This window comes from Vespa mandarinia, chromosome 22 (genome assembly GCF_050613455.1).
Source record: "Vespa mandarinia isolate Hongniang chromosome 22, ASM5061345v1, whole genome shotgun sequence".
NCBI lineage: Eukaryota > Metazoa > Arthropoda > Insecta > Hymenoptera > Vespidae > Vespa > Vespa mandarinia.
In genome coordinates, this window is record NC_140831.1 from 200,540 (window position 1) to 222,643 (window position 22,104).

The 22,104-nt window shown below is 32.2% G+C and overlaps 4 protein-coding genes across 13 annotated transcripts; 2 read left to right on the forward strand and 2 right to left on the reverse strand.

Annotated features, from left to right (window-relative positions):
• Nucleotides 1–96: 96 nt before the first annotated feature.
• On the forward strand, nucleotides 97–3,540 carry Atac2 (Ada2a-containing complex component 2). The gene is made up of 7 exons (XM_035868880.2): nucleotides 97–489; nucleotides 568–990; nucleotides 1,116–1,264; nucleotides 1,448–1,675; nucleotides 1,736–2,056; nucleotides 2,220–2,741; nucleotides 2,890–3,540. Exons 1-7 carry the CDS (start codon nucleotides 479–481, stop codon nucleotides 3,243–3,245), a joined length of 2,010 nt encoding a protein of 669 aa, XP_035724773.1. The 5' UTR covers nucleotides 97–478; the 3' UTR covers nucleotides 3,246–3,540.
• Nucleotides 3,541–4,179: 639 nt separating this feature from the next.
• LOC118442799 (dnaJ protein homolog 1) lies at nucleotides 4,180–7,792 on the forward strand. 4 transcript variants are annotated; one of them, XM_085663509.1, is made up of 3 exons: nucleotides 4,180–4,454; nucleotides 4,533–4,563; nucleotides 5,516–7,792. In XM_085663509.1, exon 3 carries the CDS (start codon nucleotides 5,526–5,528, stop codon nucleotides 6,588–6,590), a length of 1,065 nt encoding a protein of 354 aa, XP_085519635.1. In that variant the 5' UTR covers nucleotides 4,180–4,454; nucleotides 4,533–4,563; nucleotides 5,516–5,525; the 3' UTR covers nucleotides 6,591–7,792. The 4 variants fall into 4 exon arrangements, with proteins under 4 accessions (XP_085519635.1, XP_035724830.1, XP_035724831.1 ...); XM_035868937.2 differs by lacking the exon at nucleotides 4,533–4,563 and having other exon boundaries at nucleotides 4,197–4,454; XM_035868938.2 differs by lacking the exons at nucleotides 4,180–4,454; nucleotides 4,533–4,563 and adding an exon at nucleotides 4,590–4,730.
• Nucleotides 7,604–11,404, reverse strand: stl (ADAMTS metallopeptidase stall). Of its 2 annotated transcripts, XR_014983500.1 has the most exons (5): nucleotides 10,564–11,404; nucleotides 10,232–10,444; nucleotides 9,278–10,065; nucleotides 7,869–9,090; nucleotides 7,604–7,729 (listed from the first exon to the last, which is right to left on the reverse strand). XR_014983500.1 is itself a non-coding variant. In XM_035868874.2 (4 exons), the coding sequence occupies exons 1-4, from the start codon at nucleotides 10,681–10,683 to the stop codon at nucleotides 7,926–7,928; spliced, it is 2,286 nt and encodes a 761-aa protein (XP_035724767.2). In that variant the 5' UTR covers nucleotides 10,684–11,404; the 3' UTR covers nucleotides 7,770–7,925. The 2 variants fall into 2 exon arrangements, 1 of the variants encoding a protein (XP_035724767.2); XM_035868874.2 differs by lacking the exon at nucleotides 7,604–7,729 and having other exon boundaries at nucleotides 7,770–9,090.
• Nucleotides 11,405–12,803: 1,399 nt separating this feature from the next.
• gpp (DOT1 like histone lysine methyltransferase grappa) lies at nucleotides 12,804–22,086 on the reverse strand. Of its 6 annotated transcripts, none has more exons than XM_085663504.1 (12): nucleotides 21,861–22,086; nucleotides 20,779–20,958; nucleotides 20,374–20,700; nucleotides 20,023–20,290; nucleotides 19,254–19,938; nucleotides 18,688–19,153; nucleotides 17,116–17,730; nucleotides 16,589–17,016; nucleotides 16,283–16,528; nucleotides 15,865–16,115; nucleotides 13,203–13,445; nucleotides 12,804–13,111 (listed from the first exon to the last, which is right to left on the reverse strand). In XM_085663504.1, the coding sequence occupies exons 1-12, from the start codon at nucleotides 21,936–21,938 to the stop codon at nucleotides 13,005–13,007; spliced, it is 3,894 nt and encodes a 1,297-aa protein (XP_085519630.1). In that variant the 5' UTR covers nucleotides 21,939–22,086; the 3' UTR covers nucleotides 12,804–13,004. The 6 variants fall into 6 exon arrangements, 5 of the variants coding, with proteins under 5 accessions (XP_085519630.1, XP_035724738.1, XP_035724737.1 ...); XR_014983499.1 differs by lacking the exon at nucleotides 12,804–13,111 and adding an exon at nucleotides 14,774–14,919 and having other exon boundaries at nucleotides 13,304–13,445; XM_035868845.2 differs by lacking the exon at nucleotides 21,861–22,086 and adding an exon at nucleotides 21,718–21,735 and having other exon boundaries at nucleotides 12,818–13,445.
• Nucleotides 22,087–22,104: the final 18 nt, after the last annotated feature.

Genomic DNA, 22,104 nt, shown 5'->3' on the forward strand with positions numbered 1-22,104 from the left:
CTCTCCAAATTTACAAACAAAACTTGATCAATCGTCTGAATATTCGTCTGAACTTGAGTTTATTATTTACATTGCTTAGCAACGTGGTATTTTTTCGTTTTCGTAATGTCGTGTGTGTGTGTGTGTGTGTGTGTGTGTGTGTGTGTGTGTATATATATGACATTACGAATATTGCATAGCATTATCGATAATACAAATCATATTGCACATTATTTTGCATTTTAATATTTATCCGTTATATATAATAAACATTTTGCTAACATGTGTATTTAGCAATCATTAATTTGAAATGTATGTCTTTACAAGAAGAAAATGGCTTCTTACATGCGATACTCGAGCACACGTGGTTATGGCAAATTGAGAATTCTATTTACGTTTGTGCCAGTGTATATTACTCGTGACAATCTTTTCGAATTTAATATGAATAAATTATCATTATAAATATCAATTTCTTTCGTTATTTTCACATTTTATATAAATGATATCCACGTGAGTAACTTTGTATGTTCTCTTTAAAAGTATAACCTAAAAAATAATCAATTATATTGAAATATTCATTTTGAATAGAATGGCGACAGTAACGGAAGAAGAAGGGATTAATGAGAAACAAGACGATAATGTTAATGCAATTGCACCGGATATGGATCTTTGTAAAAAGTGTGGTAATCAGTGTAATCCGTACGCTAAACCAGCTTTACGTTGCAATGGTGATTGCGCTGGAAAAATTCATATCGAGTGCCTTCAAAGAGGAAGTGTTCCAGTATCTTTTGTCGGAGACGTCTTCTTTGAATTACATTGCACTGATTGCAGTCCGTTAGGCGAGGAAACAGTCATAAGAGATCGAATGCCATGGCTTAATGTAATTGTATTAACTTTGTACAACTTAAGAGAAAAATCCAGTGGAATAAGTAAAAGGGGATATTTCCATTGGAAGTCAGATATTAGTACTTTTGTAGATCGTAATTGGGATCATTTATTTAAGAAAACTGTGTAGGTAACTTAATTTACTTTTAATTCTAGCCATCCTATGATGATTAGTTTAACTGTCACATCTAATCTAACTTATTTATTTTATAAAATTTATTTATTTATCGTAGCTAATCTGATTTATTTAGCAAAAGAAAAAAGAATTGGATTGGTACAATTTCTGGAACACTGTCACATTATAGTGGGATCTTTTTTAAATCAGGAACAGTTGAATTAGGAGAATCTGGTTGGTGGAGACTAATAGATAATGATCCGCCAGAAGTTCTAATTGCTAAAAGTATTAATGATCATTGATAAATTATATATTAGATCTACCAAAAAGTTCTGCCTGTTTTTAAGTAAATGAATTATCCGCCGAACAGATGGAACATTCTGATAGACCTTTTACATTTTACTTTTGTTAAATACATATTAAATTATAATGTTTATATTTTATTATATTGTATTTATTTTGTAACAGACGGAAAGATGATAATGGATCGTAAAAAACAAAATGGTAATCAACAAAAGTCATCGGTTAAATCATACATTAGTCCGACGCCGTCCGAATCAAGTATTTCAGTTGGAGAAGATAGCAATTATGGAGCAGAAGCAGTCAAAAATCAAGGGCCATCAATGTATTCGCAAGCTTATGTACAACCAACGGAAACATTGTCTGACCTCTTATTGGAGGAAGATGAATTAAATGGTACATAGGAATTTAAGAAAAATCAATAAAATGAAATTATATAACTTTTAAATATTTTAGATATGGATATGGAAGATGATTTAATCTTACGTGATCAGCAGGACACTCTTTCTTTGTCAGAACTATTGGCAGATTGTCAATATCAAAATTCTAATTTTAATTTTCCTCGACTATTTGATAATTTTACATCTGAATGGTCTAACAATACAGAAATAACAGAAGAGTCAATAAATGATATCACTGATAATAAAATTAAAAGAGAAGAAGATCAATATGCAGAAGAAAGTAACGATAGTATTGCTCAAGAGCAACCACCTCCAGCTTCTTTATTTCAAGCTACAAAACGAGATAAATGGCCTTGGCAAAAATCGATTGTTAATAGTAAGTGACAGATGATATTTAATTATTATATGAATAATTTTAGAGAATTTTATTAATATGTTCTTAACTTATTACTATTAATATCCTTCAAATAGCTAGAACATCCTTTAATATTGTTATTTTAGAAATTGTTTTACATTGTTTGATTAATATTATTCGTTAGATGAGAAGATACCTCTTATGACGCATCAAGAAGAAGCATATCTCTTACAAAGAGTTAATAAACGCTATCTATATTCTGCTTTTCCTTCTGCAAGACGACTATACAGAAAATTAGTTGTTAGAAAATTGAAAAGAGAATATGGTTTACCTTTGTTAGATATAGATCATTTTGGATCTAAAGAAGTATCTAAGAGACATTTCAAGGAATGCGATAGAGTCCTAGATAGATTTTTTGGAGATGACATAGGATATGTTTTTGAACAAAGATTACAAGGGTATAATGAAGCAACATCTGTCGTTAGTCCATATACAAATAGACTTTTAAAGCCATTTATAAGAAGAGATACCTCTAGTCGACCATTATGGTTAACTGTGATGGAAGAACTTTGTGCTAAAGTTAATAAAAATAATTCATCTTGGAAACCATTGACAAGAGCACCAATTGATTATTCTTATATTAGACCACAACACATTCCAGCGATCAACAGTCTGTGTAATCAATTCTTTTGGCCTGGTATTGACTGTAAGCATGTTTTTATATTTTTATACTATAAACTTTTCTTCTTTTATATATAAATTCATTTCTTTTTTCTTTTCTTTTTTTTCTTTTTCTTTTTCTTTTTTTTTTTTTTTCTTTTCCTTTTTTCTTTCTCATAAATTTCCTGTTTTAGTGACAGAATGTTTACAATATCCTGACTTCAGCTGTGTTGTTCTATACAAAAAGTTAGTGATTGGATTTGCAATACTTGTACCTGATGTAAGTTATAACGAGGCTTATATATCTTTCTTTTTAACGCGACCCGAATGGCGAAAGTCAGGTATTGGTACATTTATGTTATATCATCTTATTCAAACTTGCATGGGAAAAGATGTAACATTACATGTATCTGCTACCAATCCTGCTTTGATCTTGTACCAAAAATTTGGTTTCAAAGTTGAAGAATTTATTCAGGATTTTTATGACAAATATATGCCACCGAATTCACGAGAATGTAGACATGCGCTATTTTTACGATTAAGTAGATAATCTAATTGTATTGATTTTATCTTTGATAGTAAATATTAAACGACTGTAACAAAAGGATCTGATCAAACCACGCTTCTTTTATATTACGAAACAAATAAAAAAATTCTTTTTCACTATACAAGTCAAGATTAATTTTTATTAGCCTTTACAGGATATTATTTTTTGAACGGACACTATTGAAAACATTAACATGAAGTTAAATTTAAGTGGCCCATTGATAAAAATGCGATAAAAATTAACAATTACATGTACATTTCTACTAGGTTCATTTTTTATTGTTAATTAAAATGTCGACATAATATCAAGATTAAATGTTTAAAAATTATTATGATATTATTGATGAAAAGAGAATTAAAAGAAGGATTTTTAAAGGAGCTAATTTATAGGAAAGAAAAACTAGATAGAGACACACGCACGAGCATACTAATGTGTATGTGGCCAATTGTCTGAATTGGCCGCTAAAGGAAAGTAAAACCGCCGCCGCCTCCGCCGATCGATCATTACAGCGCCTGCTTCGTAAGACAGAACTTTGGGATTGGTGGGATTCTTTGAAGAAGAATCGAATGAAGGATGGATATTAGAAAGAAAAGAGAGAGAGAGAGAAAGAGAGAGACCGGTTCTAAACAGTACGATCGATACTACATGATAATATAACGATGTAATGAAATTTACAATTTATTTCGTACTTTTCGTATGTACGAACATGAAGAAAAATATATAATTTCAATTGTCTGAGAGCTCATTCGGTCTGAATAACAATTGTAATTTTTTACACGGGAAGAAAAATTTTCAAAGAAATTGCAATGAATTCAATCGAAGCATTCTCTCTTATATTTCCAAATAAAGAGAATGTATTGTTCACGAAGGAATTGAAAAAGCCCGCTAAAAGGATAGTCGTCATTCGATCTATCGAGGTCGCGAGAAAGCGAATGACGTCATTGAGTAAGCGAGCGCCACGGAACTGGCGTCGAGCCATTCTCGAAAGTTCCGGAAACTCGTAGAAGCAAATTTTGTATATATGGGCTGCGCAGCTTACGCGAGACTTTAGTACGTGACGAGAGAAGCTGAAGGTTGCTTCGATTTCTCTGCCAGATTAACATATATTATCGAATATTCTACAAAACTTAAACGAAAAGCGAATCGAGTGAAATTTGTGACGCTTAAAAGAGCGATCGTTCTATTGGACGACAAATATACCTAATTTCGAAGGTAAGTCTCGAGTCTAAGGATATTTTTTTTATCTCCTATTAATCTTCGTCATCTTTTTTTTACGTACAAACGAGAAAGACGTGATATACAAAGGAAGGAGTTTTACACCGTATGTTATTCTATTTATTGTACATGGGAACAAATTTTACGCTCGCCACGAGATATGATTGGATTTATTTTTGCATCGCATGAAATCGTAGCATGCTCGAAGAAATGGATTCGTCGCGAATACGTGTTCATCATTGCCAGAAATAGCTATCGGTGATACGTACGTGGGTGGGTGTGTGCGTGCGTCGCAACGCGCGGGCGCGCGCCTGTGTGATCGGTGTGTGTCTGTATCTGTCTGTATATATATATATATATATATATATATGTGTGTGTGTGTGTGTGTATATACACAGCATATATATATATATATATATATATGTGTGCGTTCTATCAGTTGAATGAACATTTTATAATTCCATAACTATAATTCGCATGTACGATAAAACGGTAGGCATATCGCATATTAAAATGGTATAATTTTATTAGAATTTGCTTGGCAAAGTACTTACTTTCGTGTTTGTTGTATGCGCGTGAAATGTACGTGCGCAAGCGCGTACGCATACATATCCAAAGTGAAAAGCAATTAAAAATTTTAAAAAAGATATAATAACACTATCGTATTAAATGTCCATTTAGATAGATGAATTGGATAGATTCGAAAAGACATATTTAAGTGTTCGGTCGTTCTTTTTTTTTGTTTTTTATAAACCACGCGACTTTATCGTGCTGAGAAGACTTTTATGGTTACGTATCGAATCTCGAAAGATGACCGTCTGTCTTTTATTTTTCCTTTATTCGATTAATTTGTTATGGATTTCATACGATAACAAGGGACAAATGATATAAGAGAACTATTATTATTTATACGAGTAATGTACAAAAATGAGTATAATAAAATATATATACATATATATATAGACATATAATTACAAATAAGTATCTATCGCAAAATTTAAGATACTTATTACTTTATAATTTCTTTTTTTTTCTTTTCTTTTTTGTTTATGTTACAGGTTTATAAAAATGGGGAAAGATTATTACAAGATATTAGGGATAGCAAAAGGTGCCAGTGACGATGAAATAAAAAAAGCTTACAGAAAATTAGCTTTGAAATACCATCCAGATAAGAACAGAAGTGCCGGTGCCGAAGAGAAATTTAAAGAAATAGCTGAGGCATATGAAGTACTTTCAGATACAAAAAAGAGAGAAGTTTATGATAGGTACGGGGAAGAAGGTTTGAAGGGTGGAGCATCTGCCGATGGAGGTAGTGGCAGTGCATCGTACACTTTCCATGGAGATCCGCGTGCTACTTTTGCGCAATTCTTTGGCTCTGCAACGCCCTTCCAAACGTTCTTCGAATTTGGAGGACCTACTGTCACGCGCGCCTACGATCTTCATGACGAAGACATGGACATGGAAGATCCATTTGGTTTTGGATTTGGACTTGCTCGTCAAGCAGGTGGACAAGGAAGTGCTTTTCGATCTCATTCATTCAATTTTGCTGAACCTACGACAGTTAAAGGAGGTAGTAAAGATCGTGTTCAAGATCCAGCTATAGAACATGATCTCTATATAAGTTTGGAAGAAATATTACGTGGATGTACTAAAAAAATGAAGATTTGCAGAAGAGTCGTTCAAGCAGATGGGACTACGAAAAAGGAGGATAAAGTCCTTACGATTAACGTGAAGCCAGGTTGGAAGGCTGGTACAAAGATTACTTTTCAAAAAGAAGGAGACCAAGGTCGTGGAAAGGTTCCAGCTGATATTGTTTTTATCATTAGAGATAAACCCCATCCAATCTTCAGGAGAGAAGGCAGTGACATCAGATATACATGTAAAATAAGCTTAAAACAAGCTTTATGCGGTACCATCATAGAAGTTCCTACGCTCATAGGAGAGAAAATCAGTATAAACTTAACAAGAGAGATTGTCAAGCCTAGTATCGTAAAGAGGATTCAAGGACATGGTTTGCCATTCCCAAAAGAGCCATTAAAGAAAGGTGATCTTCTGGTTTCATTCGATATTAAATTCCCAGACACACTATCGCAAAGTGCTAGGGACATTTTGTATGATACTCTACCAAACTGAATGTCCGCAATGGGGAAAAAATCAAGAGGATATGCATTATTTTAAGAGCCAATCCTCCGATTGTCCTGACCGATGAAGTTATAGATGCATGTACGTTCTAGTACATAATAAAGTGAAGTCAATGAACGGCGTCTTCAAGGTGAAACAAATCTAATTTCACCTTATGAATAGTAAAATGTGATTTCTTACAGGATTCGGTCACAAAAAATGTCTCACTTGAAATTTTGTTAAGCTTTTATAGCTGTTTGGTTTAGGTCAAGAGTTAAAGGTCTGTTATCTATTGTAAAATGAAACATTATCTATCTTTGCATATGGTAAGAATCCTAAGTATTGATTAAGATCGAATACGTTAAGTTATACAATTATAGAATGAGACTCGTTAAGATAAAAATATTTTGTGCGGTTGCTGGTCTGAATTATTTGTTTGTACGTTTTATGAATGAGTAATTTGCGTGCTATATGAGTGAAAGGTGTATGCTGCGTACGTGATTGCGTTGAAGTGCACTTCGCGTTGATGGTGCGTGTTATTGGCAATTCTGCACAAGTATGTCAAAAACAAGCCACCGATCATTGTGTTCAAACGCAAATAAGAAATTCTTCTATATATATGTACCCATTCAGCTTCAATTATAATATACTAGACGTATAATAAGTTAAAAATAGAATAAGGTAGATATTCACCGTATCAGCCTGTAATAATATCCATTGTAATCTCATTATTCTCTAGTACATATATGATAAGTGGAATCTTTTGTCATACTTAAGCAGAATTGCTCATAAAACGTACCAACCTTTCTAATGGCGAATCAGTTTTCTTATGCTATACATCTTAAGTTTAATGATTGACTAATTATTTGTACACTAAAATAATATGAACAATCTAAATTATAGAATACGCGTATATATTTTTTTTTTCTTTTTTTTTTTCTTTTTTTTTTTTCTTTTTTTGTTTTTGTTTTTTTTCTCTCGTTTATAAATCCTTTTACCATCATTGGTTTCTTCGCATTGTGGTGGGTATTATAATAACATAGGTCTAAAAATAAACCACACAATGAGTGATGTCACCGATCGAGCTTTCGAGAGACAGTTATGGGACATGTGTATACAAATCTAATAGAAGTTCATATGTAGTGCTCGATCTGAAATACATATTGTTTTGTATTTATTTCACAATTGCAGATTAATACATGTGTTGTTCTATAGCTCACGTATAATTTCTTTCATATGTAACATATAAGCATAATTATTAAGAAAAAGAAAAAAAAATTAACACTTTACATTATAAACTATTTCCTTTGGCTATATAAAAGTCTCTGCGCTCTCACGCAGAATTTGTTATCGAATTTGGACTTTCGTAAGGTCAATATAATCCTTGTCTATCAATTCGTCATCATTCGGTGGTAAGTTGGTAAGGTTAACTGGTAAAGACGTCAATAATGGTAAACCATCGAGTCCCAGACTGAAATATTTTATCAATCGATCCGATGGTTTCGCTTCATTCGAACGAGCATTTTGTAATCCTAATCCTAATTCTATTTCATCTTTATGATCGGACAGAAATTTTTTTGCAAATCGAAAGTCCTCTGGCAAGCAGTGATGCTGACGGCAGAAATAATTCTGACCTCCCTCTTCGTGACACCATGTTCCGTCTGGAAAATACGGATCAAGGCCAAGGTCATTTAATTCTATACGCGGCGTGTAATAAGACATTATGTCTTTACGACGACAAAATATGGCACAAGCAATCCATGGTCTGTCAGATTCGTGAATAGCTTGCAACCCTCTACCTCTACCGTCCAATTCTGATAATATCTCGCTAAATTCTATACATCTGATCGTAGCGAATTCGGTTATGGTTTTGCGCTTCTTCTTACAAAGTCTATCGTCCTTGCAAAGTTGTACGTCGTAGTGCCATCCTTCGCAACCAGTCTCGGTATTAATTGGCAACGGATTGTCGCAAGAACGATGCCTTTGTCGAGCTCCTTTCGACCTTTGTAAACAGCCGCTGCTACAAGGCCCTACCTTCCAATCGCTCCAACCTCCTTCGCGTATAAAAGCTCCTCCTCCTGGCCCTGGCGCGATTTGGAAAGCCGGAAGACATTCGCCAGCACGACATTCTCTTCCAGGCGCGCAATCAGTACCATCCAGCGCTGGACCGGCGAAATAATATCCACTTCTATGAGGACTTTTACATTGAAGAGCCTGACAAACTTGATGTAGTGTAGCGACAGTGGCATCTTTGTCAAGTAAAAGTATCTCGCATTGCTTTTTTGCATTCCATTCTTTACCAGGAAGATCAAGAAATCGTCTATGATCGAGGGATTTGTCTTCCTCCAACGTCGGTTTATCCAGTAAACATGGTTTGTTGCGAGAAAGAGCTCGTACTACCTCGCGACTGCATTCCGACCAAATCGTCTCTCCTTGTACTCCTCTGCTGGGTGACATTATGTAGCCATCCCTTGGGCAGGAATTACCAATAGAATCATGATGCATTCCTAAGCTTTTAATGAAAAACGTCTACATCAATTATTGCATCTTATAGAGTCAATTAAGAACTTTCTTATCTATTTAGCTTGTCTTTACTTTTTAAATATTTATTTAATTAAATTTTTATTAATTAATGTAAAAAAAATCGCGTATATTTTATTGAAATTATTTATCTCTCTAGTTATCCTTTCCTCACTTACTTGTGTCCAATTTCATGAGCAGCTATATAAACCGAAGTAAAGCCTGCAGATGGATATGGTTTTCCAAAACGATTAGTAACTCCTAATTCTACAATAACGCATGAGTATTGATCAATACATGTACCCCCTACTGTAGCCAAACCCATTGTTGCTGTATTTTTTATTCCATCTTCAATAGCATAAAAATCCAATCCGGATACGTAAAGCCCAAGATCCCAATGATTGGGATGCTTATCGTCTGAAGGATTATGAAGTTTTGCATAATTGCAAAAGGAATCTAATAAACTACCTCTTTCGCCACCAAAGTTTGGCAAATCGGATGGTTGCTTATGCATTATGTCCATTCGTACAAGAGAAATGTCTATTTGTTTTCCTAAACTAGATTGATGATAAAGAGCTTGTATTCCATTTATATATGCTAATAACATGTCACGAATTTTTTCATCATCTTTATCAAAAAATGGTGCAAAAGTGTTATATCCAGTTTCATCAAGGAAAATAGCTAATTCTAATGTTAAATCTTCATTCGTTTGCCTTCTCTCAATTTTTTCAAGTATCTGATTTGTTTTGGATATATTTAAATTGTAGTATTCATACTGGAGATTCTTCCTAATATAATAATCTTGTGTTATCGGAGGAGCATAAGCTCTTTTCACAATGTGCAGTACACTATCTTTTAAAGGAGCTTCTGAACGTTCTCCGATAAAATGATAATCAAAGAATAAAGGATTTAAATCCCCCATTGGAGTAATTTCTAAAGTACTATTTTCCAAAAAGATAAGTCCATGCTGTATCAAATAAAGAAAGAAAAATGCATTGTAACATTACATATTATAATAAAACAATATAATTCTTTTAAATTAATAAATAATATGTATGTGCGCGCCTAGTATATATATATATATATATATATATATATATATATATTAATAAAAATAACAAAATAATACTAACTATACCACGTTCTTGACAAAGACTTATAGCTGCTGAACTGATACCGTCTATATGAAGATAATGACAAGGAGTCGGTTTATTCAAATGTGATAATTCCTGCAGAACGTTTTCTTCATTGTGGGTCCAAACTTGGAATTCAGGTGCTATTATCTTGGTATTTTTACGTAATCTCAATTCGATGAGTTGTCCAAAGACTTTGAAAGCTAATGGAATCTGTAAAAAATATGATTAAAATTTTCAATTAAATTGTTCCTGACAATTTTATAAATTTACAATTTTATAAAACAGATATGAATTTCGCATAAAAAAAATTGCAGAGGATATATAACTACCTCAATAACACTTTCTGTATTCCATAATGGTAACATTACAATTTCCACGTCCTGCGTGTCATTCCCATCTGATGTCTGAATGACGAAAATAATCAATATAATATTCAATATAAAGATCATATTGTACACTGTAAAACATTCCAAAGACGAATATCACAATAGATCCATCTGCTTCTTCATATATACGTATACGCATACTGTATAACATACGTCTGATATGCAATACCCGCAGTATATTATCATTGCAAAAGTACACATAATGTAAAATATATACTGGTGCCTCTACTAACAATGTCATTGCCCCTAACAGTTAATGAATAAACGTACAATAAATTTTACAAATGTGTTAAGCGTAAGTAAAATAACATCGTATGTAAAAAAAAAAAGTTATGATATAAGGGCAATATATGGAATGGCCAGAAGTTTAAAAGATGTTTTATCTTATACTTCTTTGACTAAAAATGTAATATATTTTACCCTATGTTTAATAATCAATGTGTACAAAACGGATGTTATAATAAGTATAATTTCTTCAGGTAGAGCTTTTGTACTTTGTTGCACTAAATTTACAGTATTTTTCACATCTGTAATTGTTTAACGAAATTATTGTACTCATTGACACTATCCATTCATTCGGTAAATTTATATTTAATAAAGAATCCCAATTTCTTTTGTAAATAGGATGTGTCGTAAAATTGCTTTACATTATTAAGTCCTTTTTCCTATTCTAAATTATTAGTGATTGCGAATATATACCCTTCACACATACTTCTTTGTACACTCGCATTCCATTTATCATTCTTGATATGATACAGTACCTTAGATTAAATTTAGTACTTACATTTTATCAATATGTATAATATACAATTTCTAATATGACGTTAGAAAGCTTGAATATTATTAATGTATTATCATTATTGCAAATTGAATTTAAATTTGTGTAAAAGTTTAATTTCTTTATGATAATTTTAATTTTTTCATAACCTTGGTGCGAACATAGTTAAAGACTAAATGGAAGGTAGGAATAAAAGAGAATGCTTGATTGTTACAAAAACCTTAGTATTAAAATATTCCAATAAAAACAATAAATAATAATGATCAATAATAAAATTAATTAATAGATTCGGCAGTGTATGTAACATGCGAAATGTAGCAGGTGCCTACATTGTATTGACTACATTTACTAATATATAGGGATTATTAAATAATTCCATAATTAATTACAATCGTGCATATAAATCGATTCATTTTTTTTTCTTTTCTTTTCTTTTCTTTTCTTTTCTTTTCTTTTTTTACATATTCCTTTTCAAGTGAAAGCTATTTTTACATATTTCTGTTTGACATGATAATAATTAAGAATCTTTTTATACACAAAGTTTCACATTTCGAAATGTGTTGTGTTAATTGTTGTATTTTGCTTTTAAATCATAATTATGCTTAAACGAAAGCATGAAAATCTCTTAATGTTCGCAGTGGTCTCTCTTTGGATAATTCGCACAATTTTACAAATTTGTATGTAAATTTGTGCCAAAAAGGAAGTAATTATATTTTGAAGTGAAATGACCGTGTGTTGCTTTTTTGTTGTCATTTACACTATGAGTAACAGTGAACACTTGAATAAAGTCCTCCAAAAGACATTGGAAGATAGAGCTGCTTATAAAGTTTGCAGCCATTTATTTGCTACGAACACACAAAGGTTTTGGTAGCCTTATTTTGTCATTCATATCTGTCCGAACATCTATGAAATATGACACATTATTTACATGACTATTATGTCTAGTATGTTGTATATATAATAACATTGTGCCATATTGTAGATGTAGACTATGAACTATACATTTTTAGAAGGCATAATCTCATAGGTACTGTGTAATGTCATAACCTAATAAAGGTACGCAACAGTCCTTTATGAGGTATAACATTTTCACGTTTGTTTGGCAATTATTTACCAAGCTTTACAATAAATTTCGTCTAATATTAAAGTTCATACATTACATCGCGCGCTGAGTAGTAGCAGAATAATTGTTTACATTCTTGTCATTATTCAAGTATACACTTCTTTCGTTTTCATACAAAATCCGTAGAAATTACAATTTATATTCACATGTATGCTTAACTCAGCGATTTTATACACAGTATAAACAGTAAATATGTTTGAATAATTAACTAATCATTAAACCCAATAATTTTGTAAAGTTTGTAATTAAATAATTTTTACATATGCAGTATATTATTTTAAATTAATATAACTAAATCAATTTGCTAATAATTGACATTGACAAAAATGTAGCAAGAAAATCAACATAACGGTGAAAAGTTAAAATGTCAATGATGCTAGAAAATATTAAATTTGTTTTCACAGGCACATAGATGACCATATTTGTAGACAAACTTTATAAAACGTCCCATCTTCAATAAAATATTTGATTATAAACAAATATTTAATTAAGTTTGTTCATCGTTTGGAGGCCACTGTCCAGAATGATTCCAGTCCCAATCTTTTCCTTTAGGACGAAATTTACTGGTACTTCCAGAATTATTCCAATCTCTGTGAAAAAACTTTTTTTTGAAATGATGCCGTTCAGGATCCACTTGTCTCTGATATTTGAGAGGTACTGACGAATTACTGCTTGCACTACCATTATTAGGATTTGCAGGACGGGGACTAGTTGGTGAAGGTGTCCGCGGAGGTCCTAATGCTTCATCAGGAGAAGGAACAACAGGCGGTGGTCCTGTTGCAGTACTATCCGAACCTAATCCACTATCAGGACTTGTATTTACACCTTCTGTGGATCTTCTTCGCTTGTCTAATTCTGTTGATGCAAATGCAACTAAACGATCAAATCCAGAACTGATACGATCCTGCCAATCTGCTTCCCCATCTGTAAAATAAAAATTCAATTTGACAACTAAAAAGTATATATAAATTATAATATCATGTAAAATTTTCATAAAAATAAGCCATGAACCCATTGTGGCTGTAATCAGCATATCTGTTGATGCAATATTGGTAATAAAAATTGCACATTTAAAACAGTATATTCTTTCTGCAATTAATTTTAATAAAATCATTGCTGTAACTTTTTATTTGAATAACAATTCATCGAATATTAACTCACGGCATGTGTAATTCTGATCTGAATTAATATTATATATAGATAAGAGTTAGAAGGGAAAGTTCAGAAAAAGATATGATATATCCTTACGAATTACATATCTTTGTATTATACTTTTTTAGATAGTTATAGAAAAATTGATACAAAGATAGAAAACATTTTATATAATGGATTACATTTTCGGATATTTTATATTTAATAAAATTCACAAACGTTTATAGAATGATATTGTATATACCAAAGGCTAATTGAAAATTAATTAATGTATAACTTTCAATGATGTAATATGTTAGTATTGCATATCTCTCCTTTCTAGCATAATATCTGCGATACATTCACAATCATTACAATTGTGTTGTATTTTGAAATTATTATTGTTGACATATTGTTAATGCATAATAAAATAATGGCGCATTATATGCTATATATAATATATCTTATAGGGATGCGTGTGTGTGTGTGTGTGTGCGCTTGCGCGCGCGCATATGTACATATATATATATATATATATATATATATATATATATATATATATATATATATATATATATATATATATAAAGGTAATAAAGATAAGAATAAAATCAAAATTATTTCACGCATTTAATAGAAAGTATTTGTATATACAAAAGAGAATATAACTACCCTAATTCCAAGAAATCAAAATTATTTTCATGCATACGTGCAATAGGTACATAGAAACCCACTATAATATAATAAATAGTATAAAACCTGCACATCGCAAGCCAGCATGCTCAGTCTGATTTTACATACCTCTTTTATGTAATTGTACTTTCACATTGTAATTTCATAAAATCAAGGTTTATATATTAGCCTTTATTTATTATATATTATTATATTAAAATATTTATATATAATTTATATTAATAGCCATAATTAAAACTAATTTTTTTAATGTGTGAGTTTGGCTTATTTTCATGGAAATATATCTTCAAAAGGAAAATTACTTTTATTATATGGAAAAACTTATACTAATCGTATGTGCAGCAAATGAGATAATGTTATAATAAAATGTCAATAAACAACTTTTATTTCAACAAGAAATTTTGAACAACCCCTGTGGGATAACTCACCAGCAACCACGAACCAACCCACAGGCAGCCATACATTTTGATTTCTCCCTTTGATCTGTGTCTCAATCTCTAATAAAACAAGCTTCAGGGGATGTGAGCGAGATCGAGTATGTGACAGAGCTAACCAACAAACAGCTACAGTGCATCTAACAAATACAGCAAACAACAACAAAAATAAATATAAATAAAGATCAGGTACCAACTCCATAAGATAAGGTAAACCATAGACAATTATTTTAAACCATTAGTGCATAAAAAATAATAAAAGATGCATAGCAGAAACTAATACAACAGCATCTAAAAAGATTAAAGCAGGGTGTTTAGTAAAAGTCTTGTATAGTAAGGATTTAAGAACACCTAATAGTAGCGTTTTTATAATATTTGTATAGCTATATCTATTAGTTCATAAATATATGATAAGATATAAGGTACAAGCAGTTTTCCAGTCCATTAGCTTGATGCCAAGATGATAATTTGGAAATTAAGTACCCTTTAATTATTTAATATTTTATGAATTAAATTTACTAATATTTAATTAATAATTTCTCCTCCCTATACACATACACACATATATATATATATATATATATATATATATATATATGTTTTATTAATTATATAACATTATCAATGCTATATCATTAATTATACGCCAAAAATATGTGATTATTATAAAAACCAAATACTTTAAAAATATAAAGAAAACATAATTATTTTCATGAGATATGTATATATAACATATTCAATGGATTAATAATCCAAATGACATCATCTACTTGTTGCATGCTGATGTCTCAGGAACTATCAAATAGTTTCACTAGTGTAGTAATCAACATTATATCTTTTATACTCTATTTGTGTTGTGTTAGCTATGTATATATACTTAAAGGCTCATCCCTTTGGTAAAAATTAACATAATATTTATACAAATAGTATAAGTATATCCAAAAATATCAGGATAGAATGTACATAACAAAACAGCTTTCAAACTATGCTTAGTTTTTATATTAAAAGTTTTGTTTTGCACAATATCATTATTTTATTCTATCAATTTAAAAATATATAAGTGATAATAATAAATATTTACGTACCATCATCACCAATACCATTCCGCTGTCTTTGTGTTGTCATTTGGGGTTCATCAACCAAAGGAGTTGAAGTATTGGAATGTGGTTCTACGAGAGGACTTAAAGGAGCACCACTTGTGCTTACTGTTGATATGACTGCTTCTGTTTTCACAGACACTGCAGGTTGTGATTGGCAAATTGTGGTCATACTACCATTTGTACTAGTATTGTTGTTGCTATTACTGTTATTTGCGTATCGAGGATATGGCTGAAATCTAACAGACACAATGCATGTTTCAAAAAATATATATATGTGTATATTTAATACGTATATGTATATATGTGTATGTAGACGCACGCGCACGCACACACGTAGACATTTACAAAGGTCTTATATATAACCTAAAACATACATCATTTGTTAGCTATTATTTTACTATACCTTCTGGCAATGGGCAGCACTTGATCAGTTTTATTAGTACCATTATGATTATTCAAAATGCGGGCATGTAAAGATGCGGCCAGTCCTTCTACTGGTAAGAGTTCACCATTTGAAGATGTTTGGGATGAATGTATGGATGATGATGAATGAGAATGAGAATGCGTAAGCGATTGCGAAGGATTGTCAGAAAAATAAGATTCGTGATAGGGTTTAATGTCTGCTCGTGGTAATTGCACAGGTGTATATCTGTAACATTGTAACATTACAAATTATATTCTCCAAAGATTATTTAAACGTAAATATTACCTTTGCGGTTGCGTAACAGGCGTAAATAATACAGATGATCTGGAAGTACTAGCAGGAGTAGACGTAGCAGTTGTTACTGATGTAGGTGCATAGCTAGCAACATGTGCAAGAGTTGATAAACCAGCATCACCTTCTGCACTAGCTGGTCGGCTTATAGGAGAATAAACAGTTTCTGGCCTCATCATTGCACTCATGTCAACTGCTGCATTTATTATCGTTTGATTAGATATCTCTAATGTTCTCTCTATCTCTCCACTCACAAGATCACCAATTGTTCTAGTTCCAAGCAATCCACTACCACCAGCTATAATACGATTATCGTGACCAGATTGCCTGGAATCAATTGCCGATCTATCAGATGGAGTTAAATGCGAAGAGAGACGTTCTTGAGATAGATGACGTCGAAGTGCAAGCTTTGCAGGAGAAACCTTCAATTAAAATTTACTCACTAAGTATTAAGATTTCAAATATAAAAAGAATCGCATTTCACGTAATAACGAATACGAAGTGATATTATTAAAGATTACCTGTGTATAATCTGGAGTAGAAACATTTTGTGGTAACACACCTCGCTTTTTATCTGTATCAGAATGATGTAATTGCACTTGTAATTGCATTTGCTGTTGTTTACTACGATTTTGTTGATCTTCGTTCAATACACTTGTAATGATACTTTTTAATCTATCCTCAAAATTAGCTACCCTAGGTGGTTCTTGTGTTCTGTTTGTCATTTCTTTGTTACTTGAAAGTGATTGTGATGATGAAATGCATGACGACGTCGTAGAAAAACTAAGGGATGCTTGAGGCAGTCTAGTTCTAGAATTATTATTAACATTAGAATTTTGCCTATTTGGAATTCGACCAGCTTCTATTTGTCTCCCAGTTTCTAAAATTTTCTGTGCTAAAATTTCAGGATTATTTTCTTGTATCTTGCCCATGTCTGGGACATCAGGCCACTCAGAAGATTTTGAACGTCCTTCTCTATTTTTCCGTGTTGACCCGTTTTTTCCATTTTGCTGATGATGCTGACTTTGAGAATGTTTATTGTTAATTGCATCTCTTTGTTGCTGAGCAATAGCAGCCACTTGCTTTTCATTACTAGCTCTTTCTAATACATTCAATTCATGCTCCAATTTAGATACCTAGAATAAAAAAAGTTATTTCTAAACAATTCTTAACACATTGCCAACTGATCAGGGAGATCATCTTATTTCGGAATAATGTTGCTATACTACCGATCGGCCGGGAAGATTTCTTCGTTTCAGAATATATTGCTGTGCGAGATAAATCAGAAAGATCTCCCATTTTACTTAGCAACACGTTGCATCTACAATTTTCTACGTTATATGAAATTATAAAATAACATATTTTTTTTTTTTTTTTTTTTTTTTTATTTATTTAAAGCTACTTGTATGCTTTATAGGTAACTTCAACTTAAGACAAATCAACATCGCATTGGAGCCAACAATATCTAAACTCTTGTCTTTTACCTTACCTTATCACAAACGTTCGAATTTAATTATTTTTTGTTTTGCCAAATTATTCACATAAAGAGATGGAAAATGCTTTTTAATAAGACGTTGTTTTAATTTGAGGTTTCTTTTTTAATTCGTCATTGTCTATCTCGATCATATCAGCCGTTCATTAGCCAAAGTGATTAACTCCACAGAACGGAAAGCAGAGAAAATTGATAAATTTAAATACATTGTTTTTTAAATCCCTTTTAAAGTATATATTCGAACATACAAGACACACAAAGTTCTTTACATAAACATAAACATAAAATGTCACAAAATTTAAAGTTAATAACGATTAATAATTAAATAGTAAATTATTTATTAATCTACTGTCGTACAAGATTGAATAGTATTGAACATAATTATTAAAGAAAATTGATTTTAAATATAAAAAGTAAAGCACCAATAAAGTACTTTTTGATGGTAAAAAATAAAGAAAAATTCCAAAGTGGAGTTAGTCTCTTTGATCATCAATTGTTTAAGACATCCACAGTATATGTACGCCCTTTGGAGCGAAAGAATGAAGTGACCGGTGATCACGTTAAACGATGATCACGTTAAAATGGTGCAAAACATGTATACCTGTGAATGCAATCTCTTGCGCTGCGATAATGTAGCAGATATTTCTTTCAATATATAATCTTGAGTAAGTGGTTGTGGCGCATTAGATACTCCATTTGCGTGACCATTGTATTTTTCTTGTAATTCTTGGTGTCTAAGCGCCGTTAATCTCGTTTGTTCCGATTCCATAGATGCTACTTGAGCTTGTAGCTTACTCGCTTTAGCTTGCAATTGCTTGTGTCTAAGTACTATTTCTTTAGCTTTTGCTAAAAGGTCTCCAGGGGAAGTAGCATTTATGCCTAATTCAGTCATCCTGGCTTTTAAAAGTGCTACACTATCATCAATCAATACTTTTATTTGTTTTTCCAACTGTGCTGCTCTTGATTGTAGCTTAGAATTTCTTTCCCTCTCCTTTACAATATCTGTATTAACAGATACTCTGTAGGTAGGTGTTCTCATAGATTCTAGCATAAGCATGAATTGGTCCCTACAAATTATAACAAGTTATACCGTTCATATATTATGATGCACCAAAATTACAGGAAATAACATATCTATAGAGATATCATATAATAGAGTGAGTATACCTATATAAATCCAAAAGTATTTGTAGAGCATACGGAGTCGCGGACGGAGCAGGTGGTATACTGAGTTCTTCGTGCACAGAGGTGGAATGAGATTGTAAAGAAAGGGATAAAGAAGAAAGTTGTTGATCCACGCAACCCGGTGCAGGAGGTGGTTTCTTCCCAAGAGCTTGTGGAGATGTACTCAATAATGTTTGACTATGTAATAAATCGAGTCCAGATATATTTATAGCTTTCTTGGGTCTAGACTTTTTCACACCTCTTCCTCTTTGTCTTCCTCTAGGAGGAGGTCTTGATATACCATTTGCACTTTTTCTGTTTAGTTTCCTACGAATTTTAGTTGATTGTCGACGATTTTTTATATTATTTTCATCCATATCAGAATCGCTATTTGTTCCTTGCTGTTCTGAATGATTAGGACTATCTAATTGTCTGGAAAGATCTCTTTTGGCCCTGTCACTTCTTTCACCTCTATTAGAAATCTTATTACTATTGCTGGCAGTGTTATTTATCACAGAATCAGAGTTTTCATCTAAGCCACCTTGCTTATTATTTTTTAAACGATGGAAATAGCGTTCCAATTTAGTTCTATCAATTACATGAAGATAATAGGACACTGGCTTGCCAGTCCATGAAACCGAACCTTTAAGTGGTGACATTTCAGATACATGCATTATGGTACCAATATCTGTGAATAAAATTAATTTAATTGTATTATATTTTTCACTAATAAGTGAACCATCTGTACAATTCAAAGGAGCAACAAATTTACCGCTAAGATTTCGATCTGTTATTCGAAAATTTAGGGGGCAAAACGACTTTGAGGATACTATCCGAGCGCCATCTCGTAAATCGGCAAATCTTTCCTTTAACTGATGGTCTACGTTTGGCCCAAAAGCAAAATTATTAACAAATACAATTGTAGCACCAGTAATACTCTCGCGATGCTCATCTGCTAGAAAATCACCTTTTACCAAACGATATTCTCCACATCTTTTTCCATACCAATTTAACCATTTTCGAAAATTTATTTCCATACTCTATACACAAATCATTAAGGTATATCGTTAAAATTAATTTAATTTTTACAGCTGCTTCAAGAAGTAAAATTTACTCATACTACCTGTGCATATTTCGAAGGTACATCAGCCCTCTCAACACCAATACAAATCTTACATAAAGTTGCTGCTGCCATTTGAAGAACTACTTGACCAACTCCAGATCCTAAATCGACAAAAACATCATCTTCGGTCACATCAATCTGATCGATCATTTGACATACTAATTCGTAGCTTGTTTCTCCATAAACCTCCGGTGAAAAGGGTTCATATTGATTTAATTTGTCAGGCTCAACCACAGCTTGATTATATGTTTGTTGAAGTATGTGCCGAAGTAAGCCTCTACTTGGACGTTTATTTAATCTTTGCGATGGTAAACTGGTGCCTTTTTCCTATAGAGATATCGTGTCTCCAATAAATTATAATGTATTAGATATAACATTATAGTTGTGTAAAATTTAAATACTTACCAGTTGTACCAAGCTGTCAATAGCTCTGTTAAATCTATCACACAAATTTTTCATACTTTCATAATCTCTTGTATCATAATCGCAAAGAATATTATTTTCTAATGGTAATTTTAAGTCAGGTAAATCTTCGCAAACCCATCTCATTGTTTCTACAACGTCTAATGCTCCATCATGACGATCCTGCAATTACAAAGTAATAGTTAAAGTCATTTAATTGAGATACGAAGTATTGTAAGTATTTAGATGTCTGCATTACATAAAGATGTAACTAATAAATACGTCTCGTATTAGAACATTTACTTATACTTTAAATTTACGTTGTAATCATAAATGGGAAAACAAAAGATATATATATATATATATATATATATATATATATATATAGAGAGAGAGAGAGAGAGAGAGAGAGAGAGAGGGAGAAAAAAAAAGAGGGAAAAAAAAAAAGAAAAAAATTCCAAAGGTCAAATGAGATTTATAAAATTTCATAAACAGAAACCCTCCCCCTCTACTTTACATTGATACCTATCATTATAAAATATATCCTTTAAAAATTTTCTTATGTTTGTAAATATACGCTTTTGCCTTACACTACATTTGTCGATTTATATTAAAAATTGTTATACACACAACAATTAAAGTAATGCAACGTTAACGTGATATTAATATCTCGTAGAACAATATTGTGTTTCTCCTTCTGATGAATAACTAGACTAAAATATGATAATAATTTGAAGCTTTAATAAATTCTAATCTATCGTGATACCAGTTAATTAAAATACAGACATCTCTTGGTCGCGCAATCGAGAAAGAGAAAGAGAAAGAGAGAGAGAGAGAGAGAGAGAGAGAGAGAGAGAAAAAAAAAGATTTTAAAGACTCGTCTTGCATAGAGTAACGGATTATGATAATGTAAGCAAAGAATATTAATATACAGTTCGTAACTCGAGAGTCATACAATCAGCTGTGAAAATCGTCGTTAAAGGATGGAAACCGAATCCCAGAAAGCGCGCATTGTCCGATGCGAAATGCGACGAAGTGGCAAACATGTATCTTTGTGTCTCAGGAGAAAGAGCGCGTTCACTCACGGATCCTGATCCGGAGGTGAGGGGCCACTGATAAACGATCGGTTCTGCTCCGGCTGGTGAGTGCAGGCGCAGCTCCATTTTACGCGACGACCCGTCTTCCTCTTCTTCCTCGTCCTCCTCCTCGTTCCTCTTGTCGTTCGCGTCACCGTCGTCGATGTCGTCTTCTTGGTCGTCTTCGTCCTCCTCTTCCTCTTCCTCTCCCTCCTCCTCCGCCTCCTCCCCCACCTCCTCCCTCTTTATTCCC